The sequence below is a fragment of the Canis lupus genome, chromosome X (assembly GCF_011100685.1).
Source record: "Canis lupus familiaris isolate Mischka breed German Shepherd chromosome X, alternate assembly UU_Cfam_GSD_1.0, whole genome shotgun sequence".
Taxonomy (NCBI): Eukaryota; Metazoa; Chordata; class Mammalia; order Carnivora; family Canidae; genus Canis; species Canis lupus.
This window is the reverse complement of record NC_049260.1, coordinates 71,087,167-71,099,322: the sequence shown is the minus strand read 5'-3', so window position 1 is coordinate 71,099,322 and position 12,156 is coordinate 71,087,167. Positions and strand designations below refer to the sequence as shown.

Sequence of the window (12,156 nt, the reverse complement as noted above, 5' to 3'; positions counted from 1 at the left end):
AGATTGAAGTTATGTTGCTACAAACCAAGGAACTATCAGAAGCTAGGATAGAGGATAGAACAAATCTCTCCCTAGCATCTTCAGGAAGATCGTGGCCCTTCCTACACATTGATTTCAGAATTCTGTTCTCTAGAACTGTGAAACAATAAATTTATATTGTTCTAAGCTACCAAGTTTTTGGTACTTTTTTACAGAAGCCTTAGCAAACTAATATACCCTAAATTTAATCATCAAAAACCTACGATTCTCAAGTCTGTTTGTCTAGTCCAAATCTCCTTCCTGAGTTTCAAATGCATATGATATACAATGGCTACTTAGACATTTCCCAACTTTCCAAAAGGTCTGAAAATGAAACGTTCAAAATAACACTAATCATTATAACCTTCCTGATGAAATCTGCTCTATTCCTTAATTGTTTGTCTTTGTGAAGGGTATCACCTCTCATAATGCCTCCTTTCCTCAATTCCCACAGCAAAACAATCATCAGGGTCGTTCAGTTCTACCATTTAATACTCCTCTGGAAATGGTTAATTTTATGTGTCAACTTGGTTGGGCCACAGTGCCTAGATACTTATTCAAAAGTTATTCTGGATGTTTTTGTGAGGGTGTTTTTGGATAAGATTAATACGTAAACCAGTGGATTTTGAGTAAAGCAGATTGTTCTCCATAATGAGGGTGGGCCTCATCCAATCAGTTGAAGGCATGAATATATCAAAAGACTGACCTCCCCTGAGTAAGAAGGAATTCTACAAGCCAAGTTCATTCATACTTGAACTACAACACCAGCTCTTCCCTGGGCCCATCCTGATACCCTACTCTTCAGGTTTTGGGTTTGCCAGCTTCTATAATCATAGGAGCCGATTCCTTTAAATAAATTTGTTTCTATATATCCACGTCATTTAGAACTCATATATACCTCTTATCGTAACTTCTCTAACTTCCCTACCACTGTGTTAATTCTAACCACCATCATCTCTTTTCAGGAATACGATAATAATTTTATAACTTCTATTGTTACAGGCCCTTCTCTTTCCTATCCTCTATGCTTCTGTCAAAATGATGTCACTAAGAAATCTATGTGAGCACATCACTTTCCCATTTATAAACACTGATGGGCTTCCCATAGCTTTCAGCATAAAGCCCTCAGCATAGCAAGGAGAATGCACAATCTGTCCCCTACTTCTTCCATACTCTTATATCACTACTTGTCCATGCAAAAAAGGGAGTAACTTTTAGTACTATTCTACTGACTCCATCACCTTTTAAGTGAGAACTTCCTACAAATACCCATTGCCATGCTGTACTCTAGTGCTTTTCTTAATTGAGTATCTTTAGTCAGGAACAATTGGTTTGATCATAATTATGAAGTCTGTTGGCTTAATTATGTTGATGCTACTCTTTTTAACCTTTGTTGTTAATCTCTTTTTCTTCTTTTAAAATGATGTTATCTTTATTTCCTGGGTAGAAAAGATAAACTATAATGAATTCTTAAAAATTTTTATACACTTTAAAGGTATAAATTAGAAACTTAATGATATACATATCATTTAAGAAAATTAATCATTAAAAAATTACTGCAGAATAATTGATAATGGTTAACTATTATAATTAATAGTTATAATCAAAATAATTAACAATTAAATCTGGCCACAGACTGCCTACGTTCTACCTCTTATTGTTTCGTGAACTTGAGAAAGTTATTTAACTTCTCTGTGCCTCAGTTTCCTCATCTTAAAATGAGATAGTAGCCCTTTCCTAAAAGGGTTTTATGAGAATTAAATGTGTTCATATATGTAAAACTCCTACAACAGTTCCTGGTACACAGTAAGTGCTACATGTTAGTAACTGCTGTTAGTTATTATTATTTAACAATGCCATTTATAAGTGCAAAGATTTTATAATCAGAATACTTGGACTCCAATCTTGCTGCTACACTTCCTATTTGTGTGATCTTGGGCAAATTCTTTAATTTCTATGAACCTCAGTTTCCTCAACTATATGAGGTAATAACAGTATCTACTCCTCATGTTATGAAGATTAATTGACTTAAAATATGTGAAAGTCAGAACAGTAATTGGCACGTGGTCAACATTACACAGTACTAACAATTTTTATTGTCATTATATTAAGAAATAGGTGACCCATATAAATCATGTTCTCTTGTATCTTATTCAGATTTTGCTTTGTTTTTAAATTCTCTAACTCCCAGTGGCAAAGACTATTCCTTTTCTTAATTTTTCTAAAATTTCCAGAGTGCAACTACTGGTGCCAATCACTTTATTTACCCTGTCCTTTTTAAAAAGAAAAGAAAAGAAAACCAAACCCCCATCTTTAATATACAATCATTCTTGCTAACTAAGAAAACAACTTACTTTATACTATCTGGACATACAGTATCTTTGTTTTTAGGGTCACAGTTGAATAAGATGTCTCCCTATTTTTTTTTCATCTTATAATAGTGATGTCAATATCTATTATGACTTGAAATGTTCAAGGCCCCAAGGAAAACTGTTATTACTACATTGTCAACAGACATGTGTCAACAAAATTAAATTAGAGACATGGGACTCATCTCCCCATACCAGTTTTTTTCTTTTCATCTCACCCTCTTCTTTCCTCACCAGTGCATCATCAATAACATAATATGATATAATTTGATAAAATAAATGAAGGGAAAGAGACCATTTCCACAACTTATTACCTTGTATTGGCTCTCAAAAATCTTGAGTGCTCAGTGTAGGGTGATAAGAAATATAGATAATATCATGAGAGAAAAATGACACAAATAATTAATAATATTGTGGATTTTCTATCGAGAACACATTTACTTGGTAATCCAAAATCAATGAAGTAAAATTATTTTGTACTTTATATATCCTTAAAAAATTGAAATTGCTTCATACCTTTGTTTATATCAATGAGTTGTTTCTTTTTCTTCTGGCGTTCTAACTTTTCTTGTTCAGCTTTCTCTTTTGCAAGCTTTGCCCTCCTAGTCTTCTCTTCCATTTCTTTTCTCTTGTTGTTTTCTTTCACAGCTTCCTGTATATATAAAGTCAAACACAAATCCTTCTATTACGCATATATTGCAGAAGCTGTGAAATTTTAAAATTGTATGTACATACGCATGCATGTGGGTGCTCAGAGATGGTAAAATATTATAGCAGATTCAAGGTCCTTGTATATACTATTAAGAGAAACAAAAATTCTAGGACAGATCTTCTTGAAAAATAATTAAAAATAACTCAGGTTTGGTTTTACAATTTTATTTAAATTCCAGTCAGTTAACATGTAGCATATTAATTTAAGGCATACAATATAATGATTCAACACTTCCATACAATACCTTGTGCTCATTACAGCAAGTGCACTCCTTAATCCCCATCACCTATATCACCCATTCTCCCCTCTCACCTTCCCTCCAGCAACCCTCAGTTTGTGCTCTATAGTTAAGAATCTATCTCCTGGTTTGCCTCACTCTTTTCCCTCCCTTTGTTCATTTGTTTTGTTTCTTAAATTCCTCATGTAAGTGAAATCATATGGTATTTGTCTTTCTCTGACTGACTTATTTTACTTAACATAATATTCCCTAATTCCAACCATATTATTGTAAATAATAAGATTTCATTCTTTTTGATGGCTAATGTTCCATTGTGTGTGTATGTATATATGTGTGTGTGTATATATATATATATATATATATATATAAATGTATATTTTACACATATAAAATTTGTATTTATATGTTTTACATATAAATAAAAACAATATAATATGCATATATACCCTATGATCCTTTTAACTTTTTTAACTTTCTGAGAAACCACCATACTGTTTTCCATAGTGGCTGAAGCAGTTTGCATTCCTACCAACAATACAAGAGGATTTCACCTTCTCCACATTCTCACCAACACCTGTTGTTTCATGTATTGTTGATTTTAGCCATTCTGACAGGTGTGAGGTGATTTCTCATTGTAGTTTTGATTTGTATTTCCCTGACCATGAGTGATGTTGAGCATCTTTTCCTATGTCTGTTAGCCATCTGAATGTTTTCTTTGGAAAAATGTCTATTCATGTCTTCTGCTCATTTTTAACTGGATCATTCAGCTTTGGGGTATTGAGTTTTATAAATTCTTTTTACATTTTGGATACTAGCCCTTTATTAGATAAGTCATCTGCAAATATCTTTTCCCATTCCAATAGTTGTCTTTTAGTTTTGTGGGTTGTTTTCTTCACTGTGCAGAAGCTTTTTATCTTGATGAGTCCCAATAGTTCATTTTTGCTTTTGTTTCCCTTGCCTCAGGAGACATATCTAGAGAGAAATCACCAAAGCTGGTGTCAAAGAGCTTACTACCTGTGTTCTCCTCTAGGATTTTGATGGATTCCTGTCTCACATTTAAGTCTTTTTTTTAAAGATTTTATGTATTTATTCATGAGAGAGCGAGCGCAGGAGAGAGAGAGAGAGAGAGAGAGGCAGAGACACAGGCAGAGTGAGAAGCAGGCCCCATGCAGGAGTCCGATGTGGGACTCGATCCCAGGACTCCAAGATCATGCCCTAGGCCAAAGGCAGGAGCTAAACCGCTGAGCCACCCAGGGATCCCTCACATTTAAGTCTTTCATCCATTTTAAATTTATTTTGTGTATGATGTAAGAAAGTGGTCCAGTTTCATTGTTTTGCAAGTAGCTGTTCAGTTTTCTCCGACACCATTTGTTGAATACACTGTCCTTTTCCTGTTAGATATCCTTTTCTGCTTTGATGAAGATTAATTGACCATGTAATTGTGGGTTCATTTCTGGGTTTTTTATTCTGTTCCATTGATCTATATGTCTGTTTTTATGACAGTACCATATTGTCTTAAAGACTACAGCTTTGTAATATAACTTGAAGTCCAGAATTGTAATGCCTCCAGCTTTGCTTTTCTTCTTCAGAGTTGCTTTGGCTATTTAGTCTTTTGTGCTTCTATACAAATTTTATGATTGTTCAGCTCTGTGAAACATGTTGGTGGTATTTTGACAGGAATTACATTAAATGTGAAGATTTCTTTGGGTAGTATAGACATTTTAAGAATATTTGTTCTTCCAACCCATCAGTGTGGAATATTTTCCATTTCTTTTTGTCATCTTCAATTTCTTTCATCAGCGTTTGATAGTTTTCAGAGTACAAGTCTTCCATCCCTTTGGTTAGGTTTATTCCTAGGTGTCTTACTGTTTTTGGTGCAATTATAAATGGGATCAATTCCTTAATTTCTCTTTCCATTGCTTCATTATTGGTATTTAGAAATGCAACAGATATCTGCATGTTGATTTCGTATCCTGTGACTTTACTGAATTAGTTTATTGGTTCTAGCAATTTTTGGTGGAGTCTTTTGGGTTTTCTATATAGAGTATCACGGTCTCTTCAAATAGAGGAATTTTGACTTTTTCCTTGCCATTTTAGATGTCTTTTTGTTGTTGTTGTCTGATTGCTGAAGCTAGGACTTCCAGTACTATATTAAATAACAATGATATGGGTGGACATCCCTGTTTTGTTCCTGACCATACAGGAAAAGCTCTCTTTTTCCCCATTGAAGATGATGTTAGCTATGGGTTTTCCATATATGACCTTTATTATGTTGAGGTATGTTCCCTCTAAACCTTTTTGTGAGGGTTTTTATCATGAATGGATGTTGTACTTTGTCCAATGCTTTCTTTGCATCTAATGAAAGGATCATATAGTTCTTATCCTATTTTTTATTAATGTGTATCACATTTATTGATTTGAGAATATTCAACCACCCTTGTAGCCCAGGAATAAATCCCACCTGGTAGTGGGGAATGATTTTTTTAATGCATTGTTAGATTTGGTTTGCTAGTATTTTATTGAGAATTTCCATATCCATGTTTTTGTATGTGGGATATAGGCCTGTATTTCTCTTTTTTAGTCAAGTCTTCATTTGGTTTTGGTATCAGGGTAATGCTGGCTTCATAGAATGAATTTGGAAGTTTTCCTTCCTTTTCCATTTTTTTGGGAATAGTTTGAGAAGAACAGGTATTAATTTTTCTTTAAATGTTTGGCAGAATTTGCCTGTGAAGCCAATTGGCCTTGAACTTTTGTTTGTTAGGAGTTTCTTTTTTTTTTTTTTTTAATTTTTATTTATTTATGATAGGCACACAGTGAGAGAGAGAGAGGCAGAGACACAGGCAGAGGGAGAAGCAGGCTCCATGCACCGGGAGCCTGACGTGGGATTTGATCCTGGGTCTCCAGGATCGCGCCCTGGGCCAAAGGCAGGCGCTAAACCGCTGCGCCACCCAGGGATCCCATGTTAGGAGTTTCTTAATTACTGATTCAGTTTCTTTGCTGGTTATCAGTCTGTTCAAGTTTCCTATTTTTTCCTATTTCAGGGTGGTGGTTTATGTTTCTAGGATTTTATCCATTTCTTCCAGTCTGTCCAACTGGTTTGGCATATAGTTTTTCATAATATTCTCTTATAATTGCTTATATTTCTGTGGTGTTGGTTGTTAGAAAGTAACTCAGGCTTTAATTGCTGTTACCTAGGGTGGCAGAAAATTAGGGAAATGAATGTTTACAGATGTAACAGTAAACATACTTTTTCCATTGTTGAAATATCAAGTAGTTTTGATTCACAGGTTAAATAAGAAAATAAGGCTTAGCAAGTATTTTACCACTTCATTATACATCTTTCCCTTATCTGCAAGATGGGAATAAGAAAAACTTCCTCATAGGATTTTTGTGAGGAAAAATGAGATATACTCATAAAATGCTTAGAACAGTAGGTCCATGATGATGGTGGTGGTTGTGATAGTGGAAGTAACAAATACATCTACTGGTGAAGGGCATGAAACAATCAGCTATGTCATCACAGGAAGAAAATACCTGAAAGCTTAATAGCTTATTACATGTCAAGATCTTTAGAAATACTGAGACATATTTGAAGCTATTGTCTGATGTATTTTAATTAAATTATTTGTGTAACTCAAATGAATAAGTATATTTCAGTAGGTGGTATGGGAGAAAATGGAAATAAACTGACTAACTAGTATAATAATATTAACTTTTTTTAATTCAGAGAAGTGAGTAATACAAAGACCTATCAAGAGCAAGTTCCTTCTATCAAGTTATTTGGATTTTTTTCCCTATTATTCTTGATTAGACATACATGATGGTATAAAACAACTATTTTACAAAAACTTTGTTACAGAAACTCTAAAGAAAAAGACTAAATAACAAGAAACCATCTACAAGGCTTTTCCTAGAGGTATCTATATTGAAAATTGTTTTCTTCAAAATAAATAACACAAAAATTTTAAAAACTCCCAAAAACATTACCAAAAAATCTCCTGAATTGCAAGAATTATTGATATCCCCCACTTCTTCTGCCCCCATCAGGCTAGTACCTCTAATATAAAGCTAAGAACACAAATCAATCTGGCTCCTAAAGGCAAAATCAAACACTACCACTTAAAGATAAACTGGAGTTAGAGAATCATAATTTTAGAGCAGTGTTTCTCAACCTCAGTACTGCTGTCATTTTTGGCTGGTGTCATTTTTTGCTATGGGAGCCATCTCGTGCATTGTAAGATTTAGCAGCACCCCTGACCTCTACTCACTAGATGCCAGTAGCACTCTTTTCTGGTTGTGACAACCAAATATGTCTCTGGCTATTGTGAAATGTAAGGCAGGTGGAAAAATACTAACCTGGGGGTTTCACAGAAATAATTTATTCATGAAAAATTACAAACTACTTGTGAACCCAACTTCTTTCCAAACATGTGGAAACGGAGTTCCAAATGAATTTAACTAAGGTTTAAGGTCACACATTTATGTAATTTCATATTTGGGAATAGAAGTCATATCTCTTTATTCCTGGTTTAATGTTTGTTTTATTCTTCAAGGAGGAAAAGACAATGTGGATCAAAAGCACAAGCAATAAAAAAAAATATTAATAAGACCTCATCTAACTAAAAACTTTTTATCCATCAAAGGACCCTGTCAAGAAAGTGAAGAAATAACCCACAAAATGGAAGAAAATATTTGTTAATCATATAACTGATAAGGATATATAAAAGGTCTTCCATATATCAATATATCAATTTATATATATATTATATATATGCATATACATATCTCAGATAAAACATGAAAAGATGTTAGACATTGTTAATCCTTAGTGAACTGCAAATCAAAACTACAATGAGGTGCCACTTCATGCCCTTTAGGACTGCTACAATTAAAAAAAAAAGAAAAAGAAGACAACCCAAAAAATAACAAGTGAGGATGTGGATAAATTGGAACTCTTTGCATTCCTGGTGTGAATGTAAAATGGTGAGGCATTTTGGAAAGTAGTCTTGCTGTTCTTCAAAATGCTAAACATACAGTTACATATGACCCAGCAATTCTACTCTTAGATATATAACCAAGAGAAAAGAAACACAGGTTCATACAAAAGGTTGCAGAAGAATGTCCATAGCAGCATTACTCCTAATAGCCAATAAGGAGAAACAACTCAAATGTCCAACATTTATATAAATGGGTAAACAAAATTTGGTATATATCCATATAATGGAATGCATTCATCCATAAAAAGAATGAAGTATTGATATATGCTGCAACATGGATGAACCTTAAAATATTCTGCTACATGAAAGAAATCAGACACAAAATATACATATGGCAAGATTTCATTTATATATAATGTCCAGAATAGGCAAATCCATAGAGACAGAAAGTAGATTAGTGATTGTCAAGGGATGGAATTGGGAAGAATGGGGAGTACCTGTTGGTGAGTATGGGGATTCTTTTTGGGGAGTGATGAAAATGTACTGGAATTAAATAGTGGGGATGGTTGAACAACCTTGTGAATATACTAAAATACACTAAATTGTATATTGCGAAATGGTAAACTATATATGTAACTTTATAAACTTTATATGTAAATTTATATGTAAATCATATCTCAATAAAAAGAAAAATTTAAAAAGATATTTGAAAAAAAGCAGGATTTAAATAAAATTACAACTTAGTAAAAAAAAGGGGAAAAGGCAACATATATTCTGGCTCTGACATAACAAGTTGTATGATCTTTTGGTAAGTAACATAGGAGGTATATAATAGGGGAGAAAAGGAAGGTCAATGCTTATGTATATTTTATTACTGGTCAAATCTCTGATCTGTAAACAGTTACCAACATCTGGGTGGACCCTTCTATTATCAACCTAAAGGGTTGTTTAGCTGCTGAGTGCTGTCATTTATTATAAAGTTGAAAAAAATGGCAACTTGCATTTGTAGTTTTTCTTTTTCTGATAATAGCACATAATGGAAATGTATTATGTGCCAGATGTTTTAAGTAAATAATTTTGAATGTTTATAGAAAATCTGCAAAGCAACTATTACATGTTCTTATTTTGCAGGTGATAACACTTAGGCTGAGATAGTTTAAGTGAGATGCTCAAGGCTACAAAGCTACTTAAGTAGGAAAACCACTTATCACTTATGCTACCATGATGCCTTCCAAGCAGATTTGCCAGATAAAATATAAGATGTTAAAAAAAAAAAAAAGATGTTCAGTTAAATTTTTATTTTAATATCAAATCAACCACATATAATGTCCCACACAATATCCAAGTGGGCATTGGGTACTGAGTGGCATATATTTATACTAAAAAAATCATAATATTTGTGACACATTGATATTAAAAATTATTTATGGTTTATATGAAATTCATATTTAACTGAGCATCCAGTATTTTCATTTGGTAAATCTAGCAATCTTATTTCCAACACTTTTGGTTTTTTATAAGCATCCTCTCGTGGACTAAAATCATCAATGAAAACAGAATGATTATAAGAACATAAAAAATAGCCCAAATTTAAACCATATTTGAGAACAGAAATATTGACACAGATTACTAATACGCATTATATGGCTCATGGACTTGAATCATACTATTTGTGTAGCATTCTCCAAGTATTTGTTTCCTCTTTGTTTCTTGAAAATAGAGTAAAATTGAAAAAGTTTATATAAAAAATCTATACTGACACAATTGGGAGAAGAAAATAAGTCGATAATTATTATTGAAGAATTACTAATGGAGAAATTTGGCATATATGAATAGGTTAAATTTCCATACAAAATGGGGACTTGCAACTGGCACTACTAAAACAACATGAATGTAGATATAGTAAATGATGAAACATATCAAATAATGGCCCATCAGTTTACATCTTAAATGTTTCAGGTATAGATTTAACAACAAAATGACTTTAGAGTTTGAAATAGCATGTGTAATCCTAAAGAGGCAAAAACAAAAGAGGAAAATAATTTCTGTGGCTCAGTTAATGAAAATGAATGAAGCATCTACAAAGGCATGCATTTTTCAAGTAACACAGACTATGAAGTAAGATTTTAGTCCTGATATCACCATTTCTGTCTTCATGAAGAGGCCTGACATGTTGAAAAGACGATCCTATTCCTCTTGGAGTTTTTACTCTTTGGCTCTGGCTTTAGGAAATTAGAGATAAGAAACACTCTCTCCTTAAGAAAAAAGTTTACCCTATTTTATCTTTTTTAGAGATTTTATTTATTGGGCACCTGGTTGGCTCAGTGGTTGAGCATCTGCCTTTGGCTCAGGGCATGATTCTGGAATCCTGGGATCGAGTCTCCCATCAGCTCCTGTGGGGAGCCTGCTTCTCCTTCTGCCTGTCTCTGCCTCTCTGTGTCTCTCATTAATAAATAAATAAAATCTTTTAAAAAATAAAAAATACAGATTTTATTTATTTCAGAGAGAGAGAGAGAGCATGTGTGCGCACACAAGAGTGGGAGGAGGGGCAGAGGCAGAGGGAGAAGCAGACTCCCCACTGAGTGGGAAGCCCCACGTGGGGCTCAATCCCAGGACCTGGGGACCATGACCCCAGCAGAAAGCAGGACCTCAACCAACCAAGCCACTCAGGCACCCCAAGAAAACGTTTTTAGAAGAGAAAGGGAAATCTTAACTATGGTTTCGTATCAATAATCTTTAGTTTTATTAGAGTGAAAGAGAAGAAATTTTGAGACTTTAACTGTCCTTAAAACCTATAAACTAATGAGGAGAAAACTCCTTTGAGGGATGGGATGTATTCTTTTCATTCTAATTCCTACAAACCAAGCCCAAAATAATTAAAAGAATAAAAGCAACAGGAGTAAATTTAAACTCAGGTTTAAAAAAATCCCTTAAATAATTGACTGTGATTAATAAAATTTTGTCAAGCCTCACTAAATATTTTAAAACACTTAGTTATGAGTACTTAAACATCATTCTCAAGGAAGCATCAATTGTTATTTCTTAGAGTTGGGAATGGCAACTGATTAGATTCTTTCAATGTGCAGGACTGTGTTCTTTTAAAAGGTTGTCAATTGATAAAGTGTTTTGGTAGTAACCTCATACAAGATAAATGTTTGCCAAAAAAAGCCTTAGTTTTACTGGCATATCTGTTTTTCAAGAGTCAGTAAAAAGTATAGTAGGAGCAAAATATAACAGAAAATGTCTCTAGGATTTACTGCAAAATATATTCACCAACCTAATTTTAGATCTCTCACTAAAATCTCTTTGCCTTGCTGAAAACTATGAATAAATTAAAAATCTTATTTCCCTTGCTGTGTATAACTAACAAATGAGACCTATGGGCTAAAAATGTCATATGGAAAAAAAGTTCATGTAAATGCTAAGAACTGCCATTCATTCCAACTAAGCTTTAAGAAATGGATGAAAATGGTTCAGAAAATTCCAAGAGGTTCAGATGTCTGTTTCATTCATGTCAGTTCTATATGAGGCAAGCATCTTCCAACCTTGTGATACTTGAAAGCAAAAACCATCACCACCATAACCATTCCATCCTTCTACTATCCTCAAAGGTTTAATAACCCATTGCTGACTGCAGAAGCACTTTGCATGCACAGTAACCTGAATGAAAGCTGAAAGTATATTTGAGAGATGGAGAGGTGGAACAATTAGGAAGGGAAATGGATCTTGGAGTGAGATAAACCTGGTTTCAAATCCGAACTCCCATCACTTATCCTAAAAGCTATGTGTCCTTGAACAAGTTAGTTGCTTCATCTCTCTGAGCTTCAGTTTCCACATCTGTAGAATGGAGATACTACTACTCAAATTACTTGGTTGTTAAAT

The 12,156-nt window shown here is 33.7% G+C and overlaps 1 protein-coding gene across 3 annotated transcripts in view; it reads right to left on the bottom strand.

Annotated features, from left to right (window-relative positions):
- Positions 1–12,156, bottom strand: part of DIAPH2 (diaphanous related formin 2) — a 1,049,860-nt gene that overhangs the window by 205,606 nt on the left and 832,098 nt on the right. For all 3 annotated transcript variants that reach the window (XM_038587833.1, XM_038587834.1, XM_038587835.1), the window contains one exon: positions 2,904–3,039. In XM_038587833.1, coding sequence (XP_038443761.1) covers positions 2,904–3,039 — 136 coding nt within the window. The remainder of the gene's footprint in view (positions 1–2,903; positions 3,040–12,156) is intronic.